A 25,252-nucleotide genomic window follows, 5' to 3' on the forward strand; every position below is an offset into this window, starting at 1 on the left:
TTCTGTACCAATCTGACATGCTCTAATACACATGGTGTCTACAAGTACTTTTTGACCATTTAATGGTGAAGCTTTAACTTCTGTAAAACAAAACCAGTTGGTGTAAAATAAAGCAAAGGCATTTCATCATTGACATTTTTAATATAGTTTTAAAATCCTGGGTCCCAAGAAGTCTTTGCTGAAACTTCCTTTTCTTCATAACAAACAATTTCATCTCCCACTTGGAATTCCACTTTTTCTTCATCTAAACTGAGACCACAATCCATTCCAGTTTTAATGACTGAGATGTCATCTTTATGGTGTTTCAACGAGGTCAATGAGCCTTAAAAGGAAATTTAAGGTGAGTATATTTAACAAAGTACTAAGGCTGGCATGAGGTGCACACCCATAATCCCAGCAGTTTGGAAGGCTAAGGCAGAATGATTTTAATTTTGAGACCCGCCTCAAGTACTAAATGCTATGTAGTTTGGTGTTAAAATGAAAATTCTCACTGGAATTCTTTGAAACTTTATTATACAGTCCTGTCATTAAATGGGATTTTATGCCAGGAAAGCCCAAAAATCTCCCACTTCAAGACCGCAAAGGATGGGATTATACTCAGGACTGATAAACACTGTAGACGGTAGGTCAAGTTCTGAAAAGATGGGAGTAGAGGACTGGAATGTGTAAGTGTAGGATGAAAGTGAAGCCAATTTTTAAAAGCTTGGGAAATCGCTGCATGCAAAAGTACATGCCTATAATCCCAGCTACTTGGGGGCTGAGGTGACAGTTTCTTAAGTTCAAGGCCAGCCTGAAAAATAGGCTCAGTCTCCAAAAACAAAAGTAGTTAAAATCAAGTCTGAGGAACTAACAATCGAGAGGAATTGTAAAAATTAATAGGAAGGGAACTCATCGCTATGGAGAAGTTAAGAATGCTAAAACAGCGTTATGATGGGAAAAGATCAATGGATTTCAGATGGTTATGCAATCGGTAGGTTTGGGGCCTGGATAAACCGTAGAAAACATTTTGATGTTGCTTACCTTTCCAAATAACCTGTCCCTTGCGGATTAATTTAAATTTTTTTTGTTTTTCTAACTGTCCTTTTTGAACTCTGCAGCCAGCCACAGGAATTTTCTTCTTTCCTTCTGTTACAGAGAAGGTAGCTAGTATAGAAGCCTCACCTTTAGAAAGAAAATGATGTTAATGATCTGAAAAATAATGCCTCCTATTCTACAGTATTAAAAAAAGATTGTGTTCTATATGTGTAATAAGAATTGTAATGTATTCCATGGTAATATAAATTTTAAAAAATTAATTTAAAAAAAGGAATTCTCAAATTTTAACTATACTACCATGAGTCTAAAATGCAGAATCTAAAATGCAGAATCTTATTCATTAGTTCTGGGATGGAACTGGGTTTTCTGAATATGTAGCAAGCTTTCTAGTGAATCCAATATCAGTGGTATAAGAGAAAGTTTTGAAATGCAACAAGGTAGACCACCAAAAGGAAATATTTACTAGTAAATTTTAATGTATGTTATTAAAATAGGAAATAACAACCACCACCAAAAAAAAAAAAAAAAAAAAAAGGGACCTAGGGATAAAACCACAGACCCTGTGTTTAACAGAAGAAAAAATAGGCCCTAATCATGGGGGATTAGGCCCCAATTTCCTGAATAAGACTCCTTTGGTGCAAGAATTAAAATCAAGAATCAATAAATGGGATGTACTCAAACTAAAAGTTTCTTCTCAGCAAAAGAAACAATCTGTGAGGTGAAGAAAGAGCCTACATCTTGGGAGCAAATCTTTACCCCTCACACATCAGGTAGAGCACTAAACTCTCAAAAAGCTAAGCACCAAAAAAACAAATAACCCAATCAATAAATGGGCCAAGGACCTGAACAAGACACTTCTTAGAAGATGATGTATAATCAATCAACAGATACATGAAAAAATGTCCATCATCATTACCAATTAGAGAAATGCAAATCAAAACTACTCTTAAAGATTTCATTCACTTCATTCCCGTCGAAATGGCAGCTATTATGCACACAAACAATAACTGTTGGTGAGGATGTGGGGAAAAAGGTACACTCATACATTGCTGGTGGGGAGACAGACTCTGCAAATTGGTGCAGCCAATATGGAAAGCACCATGGAGATTTCTTGGAAAATTGGGAACGGAAGCACCATTTGACCCAACTATCCCTCTCCTTGGTCTATACGCAAAGGATTTAACAACACACTACAGGGACACAGCCACATCAATGTTTATAGCAGCACAATTCATAATAGATAAACTGTGGAACCAACCTAGATGCCCTTCAATAGATGAATGGATTAAAAAATGTGGCATATATACACAATGGAATATTACTCAGCAATAAAAGAAAATAAAATCATGGCATTTGCAGGTAAATGGATGGAGTTAGAGAAGATAATGCAAAGTGAAGTTAGCCAATCCTAAAAAAACAAAAGCCAAATGTTTTCTCTGATATAAGGAGGCTGATTCATAGTGGGGTAGGGAGGGGGAGCGTGGGAGGAATAGACAAACTCTAGATAGGGCAGGGTGGGAGGGGAAAGGAGGGCGCATGGCGTTAGAAATGATGGTGGAATGTGATGGACATTATTATCCAAAGTACATGTATAGAGACATGAATTGGTGTGAATATACTTTGTATACAACCAGAGATATGAAAAACTGTGCTCTATATGTGTAATAAGAATGGTAATGCATTCCATTGTCATGTATAAATAAAAAATTAATTTAAAAAATGAACTTGTGCATAGAAAGAAGTCCTGGTTTATTTCCACCAACTTTATTTCCCTGTCCAATAATTAGAAATAACAGATGAACTTGGGGCACTGAGGTAGGAGGTAGGGTATCCAAGTTCAAGACTAGACTGGGCAATTTAGTGAAACTCATCTCAAAAAGGGCTAGTATCCAAAGTACATGTATGAAGACATGATTTGGTGTGAATATACTATGTATAAAACCAGAGATATGAAAAATCATGTTCTATATATGTAATAAGAATTATAAAGCATTCTGCTGTCATATATAAATTTTTTTTAAATTACATTTAAAAAAAAGGGCTGGGGATGTAGCTTGGTGGAAAGCATTGGCTTAGCATGAGAGACTCTGTACTGCAAAAAATAAACATGAAAATCCTTGAGTGTTGCCACTGCTCTATGAAAACCTATTTTCTAGAGTAGATCACCTATCATTACCTGATCTATTTTTAAGTCACTTAAATGTTTTCAGATCCGCTTATAAATACTAATTCTGTAAATATTTTTCCTCTCAATGAAAATTAAGTTCCAATAATGAAATAACTTACTATAATTACCAGTTTTTTAGGGTGTTACTTGACTAGTGGGATTTGACTAGTAAAAACCCTCATAATATGACTGTTTTTCCAAATTGCTACTAGTATAAGAACATACAAATATCTGCATGATCATATTTAGCAGGTCAGAAAGGCATAAACTAACTTTGTATGAACCAAAATGTAAAATCCAATCTCATCACGAGGAAACATTAGACATTAAAAATTAAGGTATGTTCTACAGTTGCTTACATACACTTCAAAAAGGTCAAGGTCAAGAAAGACTGTAGAATTATTCCAGACTAAATGAGCCTAAAAAGAAATAGGAGGGGCTGGGGTTGGGGCTCAGTGGTAGAGCGCACACCTTGCACGTATGAGGCACTGGGTTCCATCCTCAGCATCACATAAAAATAAAATAAAGGTATTGTGTCCATCTACAACTTAAAAATATTTTTAAAAAAAAGAAAGAAAAGAAATAGGACAATGAAATAACAACCCAAGATCCTGGACTAGAGGGAAAGCACATGCATTACAAAGTACACTGTGAGGGGCCTGGGGATATAGACCAGTTGGTAGAGTGCTTGTCTTGCATGCACAAGGCCCTGGGTTCAATCTCCAGCACCAAAAAAAAAAAAAAAAGTACACTGTGAGGACAATAGACAAAATTTGAATTTGGACTGAATTAGAGAATATTGTTTGATCATTGTTAGTTTTATAAGAATATCCTTGTACTTATTTAGCAAATGTACGTATTTAGAGGCAAGTGGGTACAATACAAATTCAGCCTTTAAATCTGGCTAAAGAATATGCTAGACAATACTTAACAATATTTAACATTTAAATATAAAGTAAGTTTTCTTATTGTATAATTTCTTTGCCAGTCCCAGTGGCACCTTCCAAAACACTGTTAATTTTATATATGTGTGTGTGTATGTGTGTATGTATATATCTGTGTGTATGTATATATGGTACCATACGTATATATGTATGTATATATGTATGATGTGTGTATATATATGTATATGTTTATGTGTATGTGTGTGTGTATATATATATATATATATATATATATATATATATATATATATATGAAACCAGGGATTGAATCCAGGAGTGTTTAACCACTGAGCTACATTCCAAGACTTTTTTAAAATTTTCAGACAGTCTTGCTAAATTGCTGAGGCTAGTCTTGAACTTGTGATCCTCTTGACTCAGCCTCCCAAACCCATGGGATGACAGGCATGTGCCACTGTACCCAGTGACAGTGTTAATCTTTATGTTGCTGATCTTAGTCAAATTTGTACTACCATTAATTGCTCATGTCTACATTTGAGGGCAAGTTCTTAATGCCTTATTTGCCTTTGTATTTTCAGGGCTTAAATGAAGCACAATGTGTCTTACAGGACACATAATACATATGAGGTTACCAGGAATTTTCATCTTATGGTCATCAGTTTTTCTAAAACAATAGATATTTATTGGAAAAGTGAATATATTTCTCTTCAACTTTGCTTTCAGGGGCTGTTTACAACACCTAAGATATGAATGTTTAAAAATAACATTCAGGGGGCTGGCATTGTGGCTCAGTGGTGGAGCGCTTGCCTAGCATGTGTAAGGCACTGGGTTCAATTCCTAGCATCATGTATAAATAAATAAAATAAAGATCCACTGACAACTAAAAAACAAAAAAATAACATTCAGGCCAGGCATGGTGGCGTACACCTGTAATCCCAGTGACCAGGGAAGCTGAGTCAGGAGGCTCACAAGTTCAAGGCCAGCCTTAATAATTTAGAGAAGCCCTAAGCAACTTAGGAGACCCCATCTCAAAATAAAAAATAAAAAGGGCCAGGGATATAACTCAGTGGTAAAGTGCCTCTGGATTCAAACCCCAGTTCCACAATAAAATAAAAGAAACATTCAGTGAACACTCACCTATTTGGTGTTCCTCTACAGTACAGGGCATTCTGCTGCTCAGTTCCTCCTGCAAATCTTCAATAAGACGGTAAATGATTTTGTGAAGTTTAATTTTTACTCCCTTTTTTGCAGCTGACTGCTGGATAATATTGCTTACATTCACATTAAAACCAAATATAACACCTGGAAAAGAGAAATAATAAAGTAACACAAGTATTATCATTTGTCTTTCAAGCAGAACTCAAATTTTATTCTAAATAAGTTAAATGGCAATAGCAATTGGGGAAATGAAAAATTGTGGGGTTTTTATCCCACAAAAACTAGTAAATTTTCAAATCACTGAATTTTATAAATTGTTTAGTCAGGAAAATTTCTTCATATTAAATTATTAATTTAAGAAATATAATTTCTTAAGTGTCTATAATGTGCAAGGCAATATGCTAAACAAAGCTTTGGTTTTATACCAGAGAAATAAAACAAAAAATGATCAAGGCTAAATTATTTTTTATTTTTACAATAATTCACTATTAAATTGTAATCCTGGATTGGGGTTGTAGTTCAGTGGTGGAGCACTTGCCTTACATGTATAGGCAGTGGGTTCAATTCTCAGTACCACATAAAAATAAATAAATAAAATAAAGGTGTCCATACAATTGTAATTCTATTGTCTAAAAGTTTTTTGTGGTTTATATTTAGGTATCCATTTGGCCAAAAGTTGTTCAAAAATAGTTACTTAATTGGAAAAATTCAAGAATTGACCATTTTACCAAAGAATAATAATATTTAACTGCAAATACTTTGGAAGAAAAAGAAACAAAGGTGGCACACACCTATAATCCAAGCAACTCAGGAGGGTATGGCAGGGGAACCACAACTTTGAGGCCAGCCTCAGCAACTTAGCAAAGCCCTAAGCAACTTAGCAAGATCCGACCCTACCTCAAAAAATAAAAAAGAGCCAGGGATGTGGCTCAGTGGTTTAATCCCTGATACGAAAAGAAAAGAAGCAAGGAAAAACACCTTGAATAGGATGAATGAGAAAAAAAAAAAGAAAGCTTAAAAGAAAAAACTCAATCACCCTGAAAGTTTTAACATTAAGAAATCTGTGGGCTGGGATTGTAGCTCAGTAAAGCGCATGCCTGGCATGTGTGAGGCACTGGGTTCAATCCTCAGCACCACATAAAAATAAATAAAGGATAAAAAAAAAAATTCTTACACTGTATACCTTACACAGAAAAAACAGTGCTCGGCTAGTCAGTGCCTAACAAATACTTTGGTTAGCATTACTGAAAAAGACCTTTTCATTAATAGAAGTGATATCTGATCCTATAGTGGAAAGGGTGATGATAATGGGAATATTAGGTATGTCAAGCCAAACAAGACAGAATTAAATAATCACAATGTGATTGAGGGAACACAAATAGGAAGTAGAAACCTTACCATCAAATGTTTCAGCCAAGTTAACATCATTTTCACTAATATCACCTACTCCATAATGTACTAAATCTAGTTGACATTCATGTGAAGCATCATAGGTATCCATAATGTTTAAAATGGCCTCAACAGAACCATCAACATCACCTAAATACAGCAAAAGTTTAAAATTGTTAATGTCAAGAATTAGGCATTAACAAAAAGAAAATTTAAAAAGGGAAAAAAATTTTAAAGAATTTATATAAAGTATAATGAGCCAAATGTTCACTTACAACTAAATTAGCAAAAAATATGTTGACTTAGAAAAATGTCTCTCAAAATACGGCATTAATTTTCACTCAAATTTTTGAGTCCAAACTCCTTTAGGAGTTTAGGAGTTTGGACTACTAAATTTGAGAAAAACAAAGAATAAAAATATACATGTATTCAAAAGGTGAGTTGTAAAGTAAAATCTTCAAAAAGATACCTTTAATAATTAGAGGTAGTACGTTTGAATCTCTTTCTATTTTCTCTTTTGGCTTTAAGGGTCTTTGTTCTTTTCTTTCTAAGTACTTCATAAATGATCTCTTCTTCCAGTGCAAAGTGCCATACTTCTCACGGGTTTTCCGATGTGCTTCTTGGTGTTCCTTTCGTTTTTCTTCCAGTATTTTCAGATCGTCTTTATTTTTCTCCTGTTCTTGTTCAAATTTCCTCCAGTTAATAACTTCACGTGCCCTTGCCTTTATACGAGAAATACTGGCATTATTTAATAAAACAGACACTGATATATGCTAGGTGAAAGGCTTTTATTTTCCCCCACTATGCAATTAATTAGTCTGAAACCACTTTTATAAGTTTCAAGAAACTTATAAAGTTTAATTGGGGAGCTTCTTATATAATTAAAAATTTTAAATTATAAAATTATAATTTAATTAAATTACAATTTAATTTTAAAATTTTATCTCAAAATTTAAAAATAATGCTAAAGGGGTTGTGGCTCAGTGATAGAGCACTTGCCTAGAACATGTGAGGCCCTGGGTTTAATCCTTAGCACCACATAAACATAAATAAATAAAACAAGGTACTAAAAAAATAATAATTTCCATTTAAAAAAAATGCTAAAGTCAAATTCTAAAAATGACACAACTAACTCCCTCAAGGCCATGTACAAACTAGAATTATTTGTTAACATCAATCACTTGATATAACAGTACAAACTTGATATTTAAAATAATTAATATCACTTATGTGTACTTATGAATATGTAACAATAAGTCCCACTATTATGTATAATTATAATGTACCAATAAAAAGGAAAATTTTTAAAAAATAAAATCATTCTATCATATCTAATATGCAGGAATTAAACTTGAAATACCTCAGATTCTACTTCAAGAATTTCATCTCCTGCAGAAGGAAGGTCCTTCCAGCCTATAATTCCCACTGGCATGCTGGGATAAGCTTCATTGATTATTTTTCCATTTTCATCAAACATTAAGCGTACTTTTGCCCAACTCTTTCCAGCAACCAGAATTGAGCCTTTTCTCAAAGTTCCTCTTTGAATGATAGCTGTAGTAACAGGACTAAAATGAATATATATATATACATATTTATTTAATGCCATAATAAAGATATAATTATACTTTCTTAACTATAGCAAAAATGTCTATATGCAGTTTAAATATATATAAACCTATGCATTAATTCTCTTCTCAACTACCGATTTTTGATACTATAAATACATTTTTTTGAAGCTGGGCATGATGGTTTATACCTGTAATCCCAGCTACTTGGGAGTCTGAAGCAGGGAGATAACAAGTTTGAGCCCAGCCTGGGAAACTTGGAGAGACCCTGTCTCAAAACAAAAAGGGATAAGGGCTAAGGATGTAGCCTAGTGGTAGAGCATATGCCTAGCATGCACAGGGACCTGGGTTCAATCCCCAGTATCTCTCTCTCTCTCTCTCTCACACACACACACACACACACACACAAACAGACATAAATCCTGAGCTGCCTAGTATTCTTAAAGCCTAGTATTCTTAAAGCCCTGGGTTAATCCCTAGCACTACCACACACACACACACACACACAAATATATACATATATATATATTTTCCCAATAGCCAGAAAGTGAAAGCAACCCAAACATCCATCAACAGAAGAATGGATAAGCTGTCCAAGGAGAATGTGGTACATACACATAAAAGAATATCATGCATCCTTTTCAACATGGATGGACCTTAGGAACATTATGCTAAATAAAATAAAAGTAAGTGGGAGCTGAGGATATAGCTCAGTGGTAGAGCACATGTCTAGTATGCATGAGCCCCTGAGTTCAATCTCTATAACAGGGAAAAATAAAATCACAAATATGTGGATGTTAATTCACAATAAGGCGGGGGCACTAGAGAAGAATAGCGTCACCTTAGATTAGGTAGAGGGAAGTGATCGGATGGGGAAGGAAGGGGATGTGGGGATAGGAAAGACAGTAGAATGAAACAAACATTACTACTGTATGTATATATGTGACTGCATGACCAATATGATTCTGCAACATGTACACTCAGAAAAATGAGAAATTATATTCCATCTATGTATAAGTGCATAAATATATTCTACTGTCATATATAACTAATTAAAACAAATAATTTGGGCTGGGGATGTGGCTCAAGTGGTAGCGCACTGGCCTGGCATGCGTGGGGCACTGGGTTCAATCCTCAGCATGACATAGAAATAAATAAAGATATTGTGTCCACCTGGGACAGAAAAATAAATATTAAATAATAATATTTTTTAAAAATCCTGTATGATTTCACTTGTAAAATATATAAAGTAGTTAAAATTTTAAAAATAGAATAGAAACATGGTTGCCAAGGACTGGAGAAAGGAGGGAAGAGAAATTAGTGTTTAGTGGGTATATAGTCTTAGTTTTGCAAGATGAGGAAGTTCTAGAAATCTACTGCACAACAATGAAATATATTTAATACTATTGAACGCTGGGGATGTAGCTCAACAATAAAGTACTCCTGGGTTCAAACTCTGCTACCAAAAAAAAAAAAAAAAAAGGATAATATGCTATAATGTTTTTTTCCTTTTGGCAGGACAGTGGATTGCACCCAGCAGTGCTTTACTACTTAGCTACATTCCTAGTCCTTTTTGTTTTTTATTGAGGCAGAATCTTTTTTGTACCAGGAATTGAAACCAGGGGTGCTCAGCTTCTGAGCCACAACCTCAGCCCTTTTTATATTTTATTTTGAAACAGGGTCTCACTACGTTGCTTAGGGCCTCGCTAACTTGCTAAGGCTGGCTTTGAATTCACAATCCTCCTGCCTCAGCCTCCTGAGCCACTAGGATTACAGGCATGCTCCATCATGCCCAGTTTAATGCAGTAAATTTAATAATATATTTCTTACTAAAATGAATTTTTTTCCTTATAAAGTTATGGTAAGGGAGGAAGCAGAAAGCAGAGTGTTTTGACACCATCCTAATATACTTTTTATGCCACTGGCCATGTCAGCTAAGAGATTGCTCACAGTTGGTACAGCATACAAAACAATGAAAAAATCTTTCTTGCTAATAGGGAAATTCAAGAAGAGAACACCATTTTAAACACCTTTCTATATATTATTTTTTATTTTTAACATTTATTTTTTAGGTGTAGATGGGCACAACACAATGCCTTTATTTTTATGTGGTGCTGAGGATTGAACCCGGGTCCCGCCCGTACTAGGCAAGCACTCTACCACTAAGCCACAATCCCAACCCTCTACATATTATATTAATGGGTAATGTCATTAAGAATTTAGAATTGCTATTTTATTTTAATTTAGGTCAAGCCTAGTCAGGAGAAAAAAATTGAATTACTTAAGTCATCAAAGTATGACTAGGTGTATACAGATAGTTGCTACGGTCTATTGACAATAACTGCATTTTTGTGTTCTGTGTGCTAGTACAATAAATACTTTTCAAAACAAATGCTTTGAAAATATTGTTCATGAACTAAAAATAATATTCAATAAAAATATGTAGTCATATAATCAAGTCATAAAATCATGAAACAAAATTATCAAAGAAAAGCATCATAGCATAGTCCTACCCTCTTCCTTTGTCTGTGAAAGACTCAATTACTGTTCCTTCCACTGGACCAGTGGGATCTGCTTTCAATTCTAACATTTCTGCAAGAGCAGTTGTTGCTTCTGCCAAAGCCATCAGATTATCGCCCTTTAACAACAACAACAAAGGTTAATATACATTAATAAATACTATCTGTAAATATAAATACTAGGGTCAGAAAACCAAATTATTCTTGATCTTTTTCTTTAAGTATTTAAAGTAAGAATTACCTATTTCTTAGAAGAAAGGAAGGAAGAATTAGAAAGAAATCCTGACCCAGGAACAGATCTTGCAAGGAACAACTGACTTACTTGTTTAATAGGTCCGTCACTGGTGGTGCTTGCTAATAATCTTTCATAAACGCATGCTAATTCATTCTTTCTCCTCCATCTGCCTCTACAATTGCTTTCTTCCTCTCACTAACTTCTAATGATGCTACTTTACATTTCAAGTTTTACCTAATTAAATAAGCCTGAATATATATTTTTTTCATCTGATCCACTCAAGAATCCTGTAAAGTAAGTGAATCAAGCATTACTTAGCATTATTAAATAAAGGAAGAGAAAAAGCACTGAATACTCTCAGGCTTTAAGCCATACTCTGCAACCATCCAGCTATGCACTTTCATCCACACATCTGTCTCTCAGGTACCGATATTTACCGTGAGCGCAGAGACATGCACTGCTTGAACATCGCCTCCATAATCTTCACACACCACATCATAAGCCAGCAACTCTTTTTTCACTTTTTCAGGATCAGCCTCAGCTTTGTCACATTTGTTTATTGCAAGGACAATAGGAACTAAAGGAGATTAAGAAGAATGTAAATGAGAGTATCTTTAATTCTATATTCACAGTGAGACACCAACCTGTTCTGGCTTTTTTTTACTCAGTAGATGTACTTATTTATTGAAAGGCTTAAAAGGTCCACTTTAGACTCACACCACCACTCTGTACTCTCTACACATAAAGAATGAATCCAGGGGCTGGGGATGTGGCTCAAGCGGTAGCGCGCTCGCCTGGCATGTGTGCGGCCCGGGTTCGATCCTCAGCACCACATACAAACAAAGATGTTGTGTCTGTCAAAAAAATAAATATTAAAAAAAAAAAAAAAAAAAAGAATGAATCCAGGGCTGGGATGTGGCTCAAGCGGTAGCACGCTCGCCTGGCATGCGTGCGGCCCGGGTTCGATCCTCAGCACCACATACAAAGATGTTGTGTCCGCCGAAAACTAAAAAATAAATATAAAAGAAAAATTCTCTCTCTCTCTCTCTCTTAAAAAAAAAAAAAAAAAAGAATGAATCCAGATGTGAGATATTAAAACTGTAACTATAAGTAAATTCTGAATTAAGAGCAGACACTTGACATGAGAAAAAATTTTAAAAACAATATTTGGGAAGTGGAGACCTATCCTTAAATCTGAAAGTGAGTTCAGTAACTACATAGATGATAATTTTTAGGGGAAAAAAATCACAAGTATAGTTTAATACCATCAGATCACTTGCCTCTTCTTCTTTTTTTTTAGTACCAGAGATTAAACTCAGGGGCAATCAACCACTTAGCCACATCCACAATCCTATTTTGTATTTTATTTAGAGACAGGGTCTCACTGCGTTGCTTAGCACTTCACCTTTGCTGGCTTTGAACTTATGATCCTGCCTCAGCCTCTGGAGCCACTGGGATTAGAGGCATGTGCCACCGCATTCGGCCTATAATCTCAGCCACTTGGGACGATGAGGCAGGAGGACTGCAAATTCAATGCCAGCCTGGGCAACTCAGTAGTGACACCCTGGCTCAAAATAAAGGATACAAAGGGGTGGGGATGTAGCTCAGTGATGGAGACCCTGGGCTCAACCCCCAGTTCTACCAAGAAAAAAAAAAAAAAATTCTCTTGCAGTGCTAGTAATGGAACCCAGGGCCTCATTGTGCATGCCAGACAAGCATCACTGAGATACGATTCCAGTCCACGCTTTACTACTATTTCTTTTCAAGAGATATTTTTCTCCAGTTTTCCTGTAGGAGACAATGATTAAGTGCTGCACTTTGATTCTTTGCATCAAACTGCTTCAGCCTGTTGGTTCTCCAGCTGCTTCCAATCATTCATCTGCTGGGTGCAATTCCCTGTTGAAAGCCTTTATTCATTGTTAAAACCTAATATCCCACCTTCAGCTGAATCTAAGTATCATTATTGCAAATTTTCTTTTAGGATTTAGAACAACTCTTTATTTATATACATACTCTAGTGACCAACACATAGTGGACTCTCAATTCAATAAGCATACACTTAAAGAATCTTATAATTTGTTCATCATTATTAAACATATCCTTTTATTAAAGATATCACACAAAAATCTAGGAGATAATTCTAGTTGAGTTTTACTATCTCCACCATTTTCTCAGGGTCAAAGGAACAGAAACCAAAAAAGACACAAAAAGTTTCTCAATCTATAACCTCTATTGTGAAAAAGTGCATATTCTATATAGGCGAACTTGAATTTAACAAGGATCAAAAGAATAAATGCAAAAAGCATAACAAGATGAAATGATTCTATCTCAACCAACTGCTTTATTATGGGATCCCTGGCAAATTTATACCCCTCTTCTTTTTGCCATGTATTGCCTAGAATTGTTAAGATCAACATACAAAGACAGTTATTATGGGCTGGAGTTATAGCTCAGTGGTAGAGCGCTTGCCAAGCATGTGTGAGGCACTGGATTCGATTCTCAGCACCACATATAAATAAATAAAAAATAAAGGTCCATTGACAACTAAAAAAATATGTAAAGACAGTTTTGAGGAATTTAAAAGAAAAGAGGGCCTGTAATCCCAGTTACTTGAGTGACTGAGATAGGAGGATTGTCAGTTCAAGGACAGCCTTAGAAACTTAGCAAGACACTGTTTCAAAATAAAAAATAAGTATCTGGAATAAAATAAAATAAATAAAAAGGACTAGAAACGTAGCTCAGTGGGAGAGCACTCCTGGGTTCACTCCTCGGTACTACAAAAAGAGAAGGAAAGAGAATAATACTGGAAGCTAGAAGAGTCAGATGCCAAATTCAAACAAGTTGCACATTAGCTATGTAATTGTATATAATTGGGAAGAGTTCTGGCTCCTTCCTGTCTGGGTTTCAGTTTTCGCATTATAAGATGAAAGACTCAACCTAGATCAGTAATTCTCAACCTTTTTTATTTCTTGCCAACAAACCTGGGGGGATACAACACTTCATGTTTTCTCATTGGGGGTAGGTACAGCATCATACCACAATAAGAATGAATGCAGGGCTGGGGTTGTGGATCAGAGATAGAGTGCTTGCCTATCATGCGTGAGGCACTGTGTTCGATCCTCAGCACCACATAAAAAAATAAAGGTATTGTGTCAACCTACACCTAAAAAATAAATGTTAAAAAAAAAAAAAGAAGAAGAAGAAACCTATAGAACTGGGATTGTGGCTCGGTGGTAGAGTTCTTGCCTAGCATATGTGAAGCATTGGGTTCAATCCTGATACCTCAGCACCACATAAAAATAAATAAAATAAAGGTATTGCATCCATCTACAACTAAAAATATTTTTTAAAATTTTAAAAAGAATGAATGTATAGAATAAATGTGTGTGCATATGTGCAGTATTTATTATTATAATTTTTCCCCAATATTGGAGACAGAACCTAGGGACACTTTACCCCTCAGCTACATTTCCACCTCTTTTTATTTTGGGACAGGGTCTTGCTATACTGCTGAGGCTGGCCTTAAATTTGCAATCCTTCTGCCTCAGCCTTCTGAATCATTGGGATTACAGGCATGCTCCATTTATTATAATTTTTAAATGAGGAGGCTGGGGTTGTGGTTCAGCAGTAGAGCCTAGCACATGCAAGGTCCTGGGTTCGATCTTCAGCACCACATAAAAATAAATAAATAAAAAAAGACACTGTGGGCTGGGGTTGTGGCTCAGCGGTAGAGCACTCGCCTAGCATGTGTGAGGCCCTGGATTCAATCCTCAGCACCACATAAAAATAAATAAATAAAGATATTGTGTCCAACTAAAAAATAAATATTAAAAAAAAGAATTAAAAAAATAAAGATATTGTGTCCAATTACAACTAAAAATAAATAAATAAATATTAAAAAAAGAAGAAAGAAGGGAGAAGATGCTGGGTGTGGTAGCAAATGCCTCTAATCCCAGTAACTTGGGAGGCTGAGGCAGGAGGATCACAAGTTCAAGGCCAGCCTCAGCAACTTAGCCAGGCTTTAAGCAACGTAGGGAGATCCTGTCTCAAACTAAAAAATAAAAAGAGAGAAATAAGGGAGAAAATGACCAGGTGATTTTTCCAAAGCCTACAATTTTATTCCTTTGATTAAATAAGAACTTATTAAAGCAGATGAAGATCCATGTATATCTAATATGTCAAAATATACTCTGCTGTCATGAACATCTAAAAAGAACAAATTTAAAAAAAAAATAAAGGAAATGAAGAGAAAGTTTCTCTTAAGAATTCTAGGTAAATGAACAAGGAATAATGAAATATCACCTCTTGGCAACTCCTAATAAATCTGAAAAAGGGTTAATAGGATTCATTATCCTATTCTTAATGTTGCATCTATATAAATTCTCTATAATAAAAAGTTTTTTGTTTTTTTTTTTAAAGTGGAAGTAAGATTATCTTGTGATCACAAGTCCCAAGTCAACTCCTGCTGACACCTTTCCTTTTAGTTATATATCAGTGGGAAAATAATTTAACTGTCTTTGAAGCTTATCTGTAAAACAAGTATAACAATCCTGGGGCTGTTGTGATGATTAAAGCTACATGTAAATGGCTCCAGAACTGCAACTTTATGGAGGAGATCATTTTTTTAAAATAAATAAATAATAAGCAACTTCCTTCCTGATACATATAAGTCAGACACACAATACCTTGAGCATCTTTAGCATGCTGAATAGATTCTATAGTCTGTTTCATCACCCCATCATCTGCAGCTACGACCAACACTACAATATCAGTGACCTGAGCACCTCTGGCTCTCATTGCTGAGAAGGCAGCATGTCCCGGAGTATCAAGAAAGGTTATTTTTTCCCCAGAGGGCAGAGAGACTGTGGAAACAGAAATCCAAGAAAACCAAAGATTCAAATATGTACTTCCTTAACATATATACGGAATGTACATATGACATTATTGAATATAATCAACAGTTCTTTAAATTAATTACATTCCTTCCACTAATCTTAATCAGAACAACACAGATTAAAATTTCACAATGAAAATTTACAAAATACTAGTGAGACCTTTAGGGTTTTCTTTTCATATAACAATTTCAAATTCATACTTCTAAAATATAGTAACTTTCATAAATGTACCAACTGACATCCATTCTGAAGTTAGAACAGACCAATAGTTGTAACAAGTCAGTCATCCCCTACATTAGCAAACCACATCTGAACAATGGCCTTGAGCCAGAGAAAGGCAATTTAGCACAGTTAGTAGCTCAGGATCCTTGAATTTAAATCTCATCTTTGCTGCTTACTAACTATGTACTTTGGGAAAGTTACTTAACCTGAAGATATCAACCTCCTCAGCTGTAAGTAGGAATATTAATACCTACCTAATGATGTTGTTGTGAGGATAAAAGAGATGAAGCATATAAAATGCACAGTGCTGGGCACATGTTAAGTGCTCACTAAGCAGTAGTTATTAATTATCATGAGCAACATTATCACAACCTAGCATAGGAGATTATATAAGCATAATTAATTAATTGAGTAAAAATTTTAGGCTCATTAAGCCAAACTAAGAATGACCAAGAAAAAACAGTAACATAAATTTCTTATAGAAAATACAAAATAACTTTTAACCACTTGCTCTACATTTCATTAATCCAATGGCTTCCCTTTTACTTTGATTTTTTATAATAACATTTTTTTTAATCATAACATTTGATTAAAAAAATAGTAAGTGGGGTTCCCAAGCCTTGTAAGGTAATCTGTGTCATACCCAGAAAGGCACCAATGTGCTGAGTGATGCCTCCAGCTTCCATTGCTGCCACTTGAGTTTTTCGAAGTTTGTCAAGTAACGTTGTTTTCCCATGATCGACATGGCCCATTATAGTAACAACAGGGGACCTTGGGGTTAATAAAGCTGGATCTGCTTGGGGCCTACAATTAACAGCAAAGGAGTTTCATTGCTTAAATATCTGAAACATTTTATAACCTGTGAATTGGTTTGCCGTTATCTCTGCAAGCTACCATTAACTATAAAACCCAACATTCAATTTTAATTAGACACAACTCTTCTCTACATATAACTACTATAACAGAATATTTAATGACTTTCTACCTATACTTGGCATCTTCATAACAATGGGCAGATATGAATCAAAGTTTAAAATTCTGGTTAATATATATATTCAACATTCTATAAAAAAATAACCTTTAGAGTTTTATAATAGCCTGAATATACTTTCTGATGCTTTAATCGCTTTGAAAAAAAAGTTGACCCTGCACTCACATATCATTTTAATTACAAAAGAATGTTTAAGGCAAATCTTCCCACTAAATGGTCTCCCTCTTGCAACATATAGGTAATATTTACCTTCTTACAGCATCTTTATTTTCTCTGACTTTGTCCTGTTTTAATTTGCTCCATTTCAACTTCATCCCTGCCTTCTTTATTACTTCTTTGATCCAGATTTCATCTAACTGTGAGTGTGCTTCTAGTGAATCTATGTCAATTGCAGTATTCAATAAAGCTTCATATACATAATCTGGTCAGAATAAGACAAAACCTTTTAGGATCAGGCATTAAATGCTTAAGAAAGTGACCTCTATTACTAAAGTCTACATAAACAGTACATCAATGGGGTGTATAAATGGGATATACAAGTATATAAACTTTCTCTTATGTTAAAAAAATCACAAAGTTGAAAAAAAATTAATTCCTTAAAATGATACATTCATATTAACTGACAATTCTATATATTCATAAATATTTGTGTACCTTCTGAACCATCTGAAACATCAATAAAATGTTAAGTTGTATGTTGTATATATTTAGCATTGTGTGGTTGATCAGCCTATTTCTTTGAAAACTTGTATGCTCATATGTCATGCATATAAACATGTGTATATACAGAGTCATTTCTTGTTATTTACAATAGTTATACTCTACAGAGCTGCCATGAATACTGAATTAACAAATATTGAACCACACTGCTCTTAGAGGAAATGCAGGGTTAGGCTCCTTCAAGCCTCCAGTTGCAACATTTCATCAACAGATTAATACATAAAATCTTATTTTATGTGTTTCTATCTAAAGATACTTTAAAAATACATATTGTCAATTAACATTGAACTCACAGCTAATAACATTATACCTGACACCTAAACAAGTTTGTGTTAGACATATATTTCCTACATAATACACATCACAATTTTCTTGTTTTAGGAACACTGGATAGCACCTCATCACAACAGTAAGGGGCCATTTTAAAGAGCAATATCATCTACAAAAAGCACAAGAATTCAGAAACATGATATTAAATGTCACAGTATGACAGGTGAAACAAGAAGGCAGAGAATCGCCTTGTTCAATATCAACTGGGAACATATGCATGGAGCAACCCAAATTTTTCACAGCACTGAGCATGTCCAGGATAACTGCAAAACTACAAATAAATATTAGCAAGTAGGCAAATCTGTAAATACAGAATCTATGAAAAATGAGCATTGCCTGTATGTACATACAGATATACAGACACACACTCATCTCTGAACATATGTACCCATGATTTATTTACTTGTTTATGTATCTATTTAGGGTTTCCAAAAAGTCATGAAATAGCCGGACATGGTGGCACATGGCTATAATCTCAGTGACTTGGGAGGCTGAAACAGGAAAATTACAAGTTTGAAGCCAGCCTCAGCAACCCAGCGAGACCCTTAGCAACTTAGTGAGACTCTATCTGAATAAATAAATAAATAAATAAATAGACTAGGAATGTAGCTCAGAGGTAAAATGCCCCTCAGTTTAATCTCCAATATAAAAAATCTTGAAATAGAGGAAAAATATTTATTTATTCTCTTACTCATTTTATTTAATGTGCTTTGTTTTAAACTCAATCATATTTCCCTGTGGATAATAAGTCATGTATCTGTGATGATGATGAAAAAAATATTTTTATCTTTAAAGACTTTCAGTCACCCATTAACATACTTAGGAGATATGATATAAAAACATCTTCAAGTAAGAGCAGTACACTGAAAAACTCCAATTTCATGGTGTGCTGATAAATGTTTAATAATGAAGCTCTCAAAAATAAAAATCCGGGGCTGGGGGTGTGGCTCAAGCGGTAGCACGCTGGCCTGGCATGCGTGCGTCCCCGGTTCAATCCTCAGCACCACATACAAAGATGTTGTGTCCGCCGAGAACTAAAATATAAATATTCAAAAAAAATAAAATATAATAAAAATCCCAGGCTGGGGATATAGCTGAGTTCATAGAATCCTTGCCTTGCATGCACAAGGCCCTGGGTTCAATCCCCAGAACCACAAAATAAAAAATAAAATAAAAATCCCTGTTTTGTAATATTTCCCAATTTCTGTAATGTAAATACTCCAGTCAAATTTGATTTCAAGATACCAACATGAAGTCAATGAATGCAGAGATAGGAAAAGAGCAAAACAGCACACTGTTATATAGTATTTCTATTATACAGATAAGAATAAAAAACCTCAAAGCAATTAAAATGGTTAGTAATAAAAAGCATTTAAGTAGTTAAGAAGTAAAGAGTTTTGTTGAATTTTGTTTTGTTTTGTTTGCAGTACTGGGGATTGAACTCAGGAGTTCTTTGACACTAGCTACATACCCAGGCCCTTTTATTTTATTTTGAAACAGGGTCTTGCTAAATTGCTCCAGCTAGCCTTGAATTTATGATACTTCTGCCTCAGCCTCCTGAGTCACTAGGATTACAGGTATGCACCACTGTGCTTGGCTTTGATGAGCTTTTAATATTTTCTTTTTATGATTTTATTGTAAAAAATTATTATGTGTAAGAACTAGCTCAATAATTCTTTTTAATTTAGCTGGTCCCAATTTGGGCTCAAAAACTAGTTTTTGCAATACTAGGAATTGAACTGAGGAGATGCTCTAGCCCTGAGCCATATCCCAACCCTTTTTAGTTTTTATTTTGAGACAGAGCCTTGCTAAGTTCTGAGGCTGGCTTTGAATTTGTGATCCTCCTACCACAGCCTCCTGGGACCTCCTACCCAGCCCTGCTGGGATTACAGGTATGTAGCACCACACCCAGCCTGTTTCTTATTTTGAGACAGGATCTCACTCTCCTGCCTTGGATTCCCGAGTTGCTGGGATTACAGGCATGAATGGGGGCAATACTGTTTTTAATAATGCTAAAAATACCTATAATCCAATTACTACAGTTTTCTAATAAGTTATCCTGCACTTTTGAGAGGTACCTGGTATTAAGCAATAATCCTTTCTCTCCTATATTAAATGCATATTATTATCAACATACTATTTTATCTTTATTCTAGCATGTTCAAGGCCTTGGGTTCAATTCCCAGCACAGCAGAACAAAAGTTGTAGTGATTACTATAAATATTTTTCTCTGGACTTACAGATATTGTTAAAATGAATGAAAAAAAAAAGGAAATCTGAAAATTATAGAAGAGACTGGGCACAAGGCCTTGGGTTTGATCCCCAATGCAACACAACAACAACAACAACAAAAAAAAAAAAACAAGAAAATTATTGTAACAAAGGGGAAAAATAAAAGTGTAAGTATACCCCTTAGTGCAAAAGCATTCTTTGGACTTATTCTAACAATCCACAAAGTTGCTAAAAAGGAAAAAAATAATTCAGATAAGAAAATATATCCCACTTTTATTAAAAGCAAAAGCATAGGGCTGAAGTTGTAGCTCAGTGGTAGAGCACTTGCCTAGCACATATGAGTGAGCCACTGGGTTTGATTCTCAGCACCACATATAAAAATAAATAAAGGTATTGTGTCCATATACAACGAAAAATACTAAAAAAAACCCAAAAAACAAAAAACAAATGCATAGAGAACTACATTTAACAAAGAGTGAAAATACTACTAAAATTTGTAACCTAAAATGAAAAATATTGGAACGACTTATCTTCTTCAGTCTAGTTTTTATCCCTGACTGCCTTAATCTCATTTGTAAAATTCCAGGTTTTCCACATCCCCATATTTTTCCTTGTAAACTTATCTGCTCACCTATGTCTTTTTCCAGTGCTCTGGCTAGTTCCTCAACAGTCATTCCAATCCATACTTCTACCTCCTTTTTAGTTTTTGTTGAAGACAATTGAGATTTCCTTGGTCTCTTTTCCTATTTTTTAAAAAATAGACAAATAAGAAGAAAAAAATTTAAGTGACAATTCAGATTTATTCTGGAATACCTACCATGATAACGACTACTATTTCTATCAATAAACACTTCCATAAGTAGTTAAACCTTAAGCTAAAATTTTAAAATCCTGCATCCTTTATTCATTGTTTTATAATGATCTCTAGGTCATCAAATTCACCAGCATTACCAAACAACAAACCAGAACTTCCCTTCCTCACCAAGATCTCTAGCCTAGAGTACAGCATTAAGTAATAAAGATTCTACAAATGACAAAATACTAAAAATGAATTTCTACTCCTCTTTCGAAGCATTTTAATATCAGGCTAAATAATATTATAAGAGATAAAAATATGTAACTACCTCCTTTGTTACTAGAAGCCTGTATTGCGATAAAGCAGCCCCAATGAGCACATCTGTTTGCCATGGCCAGGCGTATATCTGAGCTGTCCACACTGGGTAAGCAGATGAAAATCCATGCCTCCACTGTACTAATGTTCTTCTTTGACCCAGGCTGTGCAGCTGCCTACAAACGGTGTGATATTTATAGGTCTGAAGAAAATGTAGCAAGTTCTCCAACTTTAGTAGCTTCTGATTCATGTTTTTCCTAAAAAGAAAGACTTAAAAATAATGTTTGGATTAACATTTAAATCAAGTTAGCAAATATATTAATTGAACATCTACAACATGTCAAGCACTGTACAAGGGTATTAGAGTACAACAGTGAGTAAAACTGGGTTCCTGCCCTGAAGGAGCTCAGTCAAGTCAAGAGAAGGGATTTTTCTAAACTGTATATTTGAAGTCAATTACTTCTGCTAAACACCCTCTGATGACTCCCCATTAGCTAGTACAATGTGCTAACATCCTATATAAGCTCTCACTTCATCTCTTACACTCAGAAAATCTCCCCACTCCTATCTACCAAGCTTTTATATTCTCACCCACCTATAATCTCTAATTGTGTCCATCTACAACTAAAAAGTAAAATAATAATAATAATAATGTGTATCTTTTCAGACCTTTTCTTTATGCTTATATCTACTTAGAAAAAAATGAAGTCATACTATGTGTATAATTTTTCCCTAAAAAATATATTGTAAATAGTGTTTTATATCATTAAACATTATTCTTTAACATTACAAAAAGAAAAAGAAAAAAAAAAAAAGTAAAAGAAGACCCAGGCGGAGTGGAACATGCTTGTAATACCAGCTTCTCAGGAGGCTGAGGCAAGAGGATTGCAAGTTTGAGGCCAACAAGTTCTGGCCAACTTAGGGAGATCCAGTCTCAAAATAAAATCTTAAAAAAGGGCCAGAGAGGGGCTGGGGCTGTTGTGGCTCAGCAGTAGCACACGTGCCTGGCATGTGTGAGGCACTGAGTTCGATTCTCAGCATAGCATACAAATAAATAAAAATAAAAGTCTATCAACAACTAAAAAAATTTTTTAAAAAAAGGGTCAAGGATATGGCTCAGTGATAAAGTGCTTGCCTAGAAAGGCCCTGGGTTCAATTCCCAGTACTTAAAAAAAAAGAAACATTTCAATGTGTTTACCGTAACTATATAATTTATAAAGCTATCTTGAACAAAATTCTCAACTTTTACATTGCCTTAAAATACTTTTAGCTAGGCGTAGTGCCACAGGCCTATAACACCAGCTACCCTGCAGGTGAGGCAAAAAGATCACAAGTTTGAGGCCAACCTCAGCAACATAGTGAAACTCTATCTCAAAAATAAAAAAATTATAAAAATTTTTAAACTGTTTCTCATACAATATGGTATTTCTACAATATGCTTATAGTTTAATTACAGAATTACAATAAAATATAATTATAAAACATTTTCATAGAAATTAAATTCTTTTAAAAAATATTTTTAGTTGTAGATAGACACAATACCTTCATTTTATTTATTTATTTATTTATTTATTTTTATGTGTTGCTGAGGATCAAACCCAGTGCCTCACACATGCTAGGCAAGCACTCTATTGCCAAGCCACAACCCCAGCCCCATTTATTCTGTTTTTTTTTTTTTTTTTTTTTTTAAGAGAGAGGGAGAGAGGGAGAGAGAGAGAGAGAATTTTAATATTTATTTTTTAGTTATCGGCGTACACAACATATCTTTGTTTTGTACGTGGTGCTGAGGATCAAACCTGGGCCGCACGCATGCCAGGCGAGCGCGCTACCTCTTGAGCCACATCCCTAGCCCCCCATTTATTCTTTACATATATTTTCTACTATATACTCTTTAAAATTCTTCAGAAATGATTAATAGTTACAAGATATGATCAAAGAAACTGGGGCCTGAGCAAGTGAGTTTTGTTACATAACTAGACAGTAAAGTAAAAATTAAATGTTACATTTTAACCAATCTTCCCCATATGAATTTTATGTTCCTGAAACAACAAATAGAGTTTTTGCTTGTTTGTTTTGTTTTGGTACTGAGAATTAAACCCAGGGGTACTTATCTACTGAGCCATATCCCTAGCTCTATTTTTCATTTTGAGAGATGGTCTCATTAAGTTGTTTAGCGCCTTGCTGAGTTGCTGAAGCCAACCTTGAACTTGCAATCTTCTTGCCTCAGCTTCCTGAGCCACCAGGATTACAGGTGTGCCCTACCGTCCCAACCCTGAATATTTGTTTTCAAACAAAAGAAATGAAAAAGGTGCAGTATAGTGAACAAAGTACCTGACTAGACAACAAAAGAATCTTGGATGGATATCTGCTCTGACATTTGGCAGCCCAGCGTTGTTATCTTGATTGAGTAAATCACTTCTTTCCTATGAGCCTCATTTTTTTCTGATCTCTGTAAAAAGAAAAGAAAAAATTGATTTAATGTCTGTCCTTCCTTTCACAAGGCTACAAAGAAAAAAAATGAGGTGATGTATATACTTTGTCACCAGCTATTTTAAACTACATTATATCATGGGTTTTTTTAGTGATAGTTTATATGCTTTAAGGATTAATTACTTGTAAGTTAAAAATATTCACAAGTCATTATCTTGTTTATATACAGATGATTCTGAGAGGTGTGTGTGTGTGTGTGTGTGCACGCGCGTGTTAAACATAGTTAGCAAGTTACCTTAAAAAATTTATTCAAGTAAAGATCAAAAGAAATGCTGACTTAATTTCAAAGAAATAAACACATTAAGATTTAGAAATTCATTCATACATTAAACACTTCAAGAACTGCACGTTTAAAATCTTTTTTAGGTATGTACCCCTAATCTAAGAAGTAAAAAGTGCGCAGGGAGCACAGGCTTCCTTGGGAAATTATTTTTTTAAATTAATCTGAAAACAGATTTTACAAGGGCATTGATTCAAGGAGTAAGAGGAAAGACCCTACAAGATATTAACCTAAATCCAGGTATGTAATTGAGGCAGGAATTAGAAAGACACATTGGAGGCAATAAACCAAACGTCAAAACTGGAAGGAACCTTGGTTGTTATATACTACAAGACCCTCGTTTTACAGCAAAGGAAACTGGAATGCATGCAGAGGGGTCAAAAATACTTCTACAATGTCATACCGCTAGTTAGTGGCAGTCGGGACTAGAACCCAGGTTTTCTAACTCCCAGTTCGGTGCTATTTTGCCGCAAGGGTACTGGTGTGGGGAATCTAAAAAAAAAAAAAAGGACGGTGGGCCTACGTAACTGCACCAGTGGGAACGTCTACTTAAGAGCTGGAAACTTAGGAGCTTAAATGAAAAGAAAAGGAAGTCGGTGTAGAAAAATTACGAATGTGGGGTGGTTTCGCCTCAAACTCGAATCCAGAAAGGCTTTTGCAAACAGGAAGAGTAAAGACCGGCACCTCCGAGAGGAAGCAAGCCGCTGGCGGTTTCTCCAAGAACGATGAACAGGATTTGGTGAATGTCTAAGTGAAGGTCACGCAGGGACGAAATGCATCTTGGAAAGGCTTCCGAATGAGCAACGTTCATGAATTCGCGTGATTTATGCCATTGACATTTTAGACCAAATAATAAACGCCACCCGGAAGACCCTGGCTAAGGAACCCCACTCACTCTACTCCTACAAGAGGCTCTGGGCACCACGATTCTGATTCCAGGCGGAGATCACCATCCGGACCCAGAAGAAGTGTCCATCTGAAGGTCCGTACCATAAACGGTCCCCGTCGGGC

General features: G+C 35.0%; 1 protein-coding gene across 6 annotated transcripts; it reads right to left on the minus strand.

Moving 5' to 3' along the window:
• Positions 1–121: 121 nt before the first annotated feature.
• Positions 122–25,250, minus strand: Mtif2 (mitochondrial translational initiation factor 2). 6 transcript variants are annotated; one of them, XM_027934423.2, is made up of 15 exons: positions 25,137–25,250; positions 23,837–23,920; positions 21,485–21,741; positions 20,992–21,103; positions 17,328–17,499; positions 16,731–16,891; positions 15,656–15,832; positions 11,408–11,547; positions 10,730–10,854; positions 8,012–8,216; positions 7,121–7,373; positions 6,661–6,801; positions 5,242–5,406; positions 1,021–1,161; positions 122–322 (listed from the first exon to the last, which is right to left on the minus strand). In XM_027934423.2, exons 3-15 carry the CDS (start codon positions 21,719–21,721, stop codon positions 150–152), a joined length of 2,202 nt encoding a protein of 733 aa, XP_027790224.2. In that variant the 5' UTR covers positions 21,722–21,741; positions 23,837–23,920; positions 25,137–25,250; the 3' UTR covers positions 122–149. The 6 variants fall into 6 exon arrangements, with proteins under 6 accessions (XP_027790224.2, XP_071457685.1, XP_027790225.2 ...); XM_071601584.1 differs by having other exon boundaries at positions 23,803–23,920; XM_027934424.2 differs by having other exon boundaries at positions 23,803–23,920; positions 24,926–25,250.
• Between the last annotated feature and the right edge of the window lie 2 nt (positions 25,251–25,252).

The sequence above is a fragment of the Marmota flaviventris genome, chromosome 14, assembly GCF_047511675.1.
Source record: "Marmota flaviventris isolate mMarFla1 chromosome 14, mMarFla1.hap1, whole genome shotgun sequence".
Lineage (NCBI taxonomy): Eukaryota > Metazoa > Chordata > Mammalia > Rodentia > Sciuridae > Marmota > Marmota flaviventris.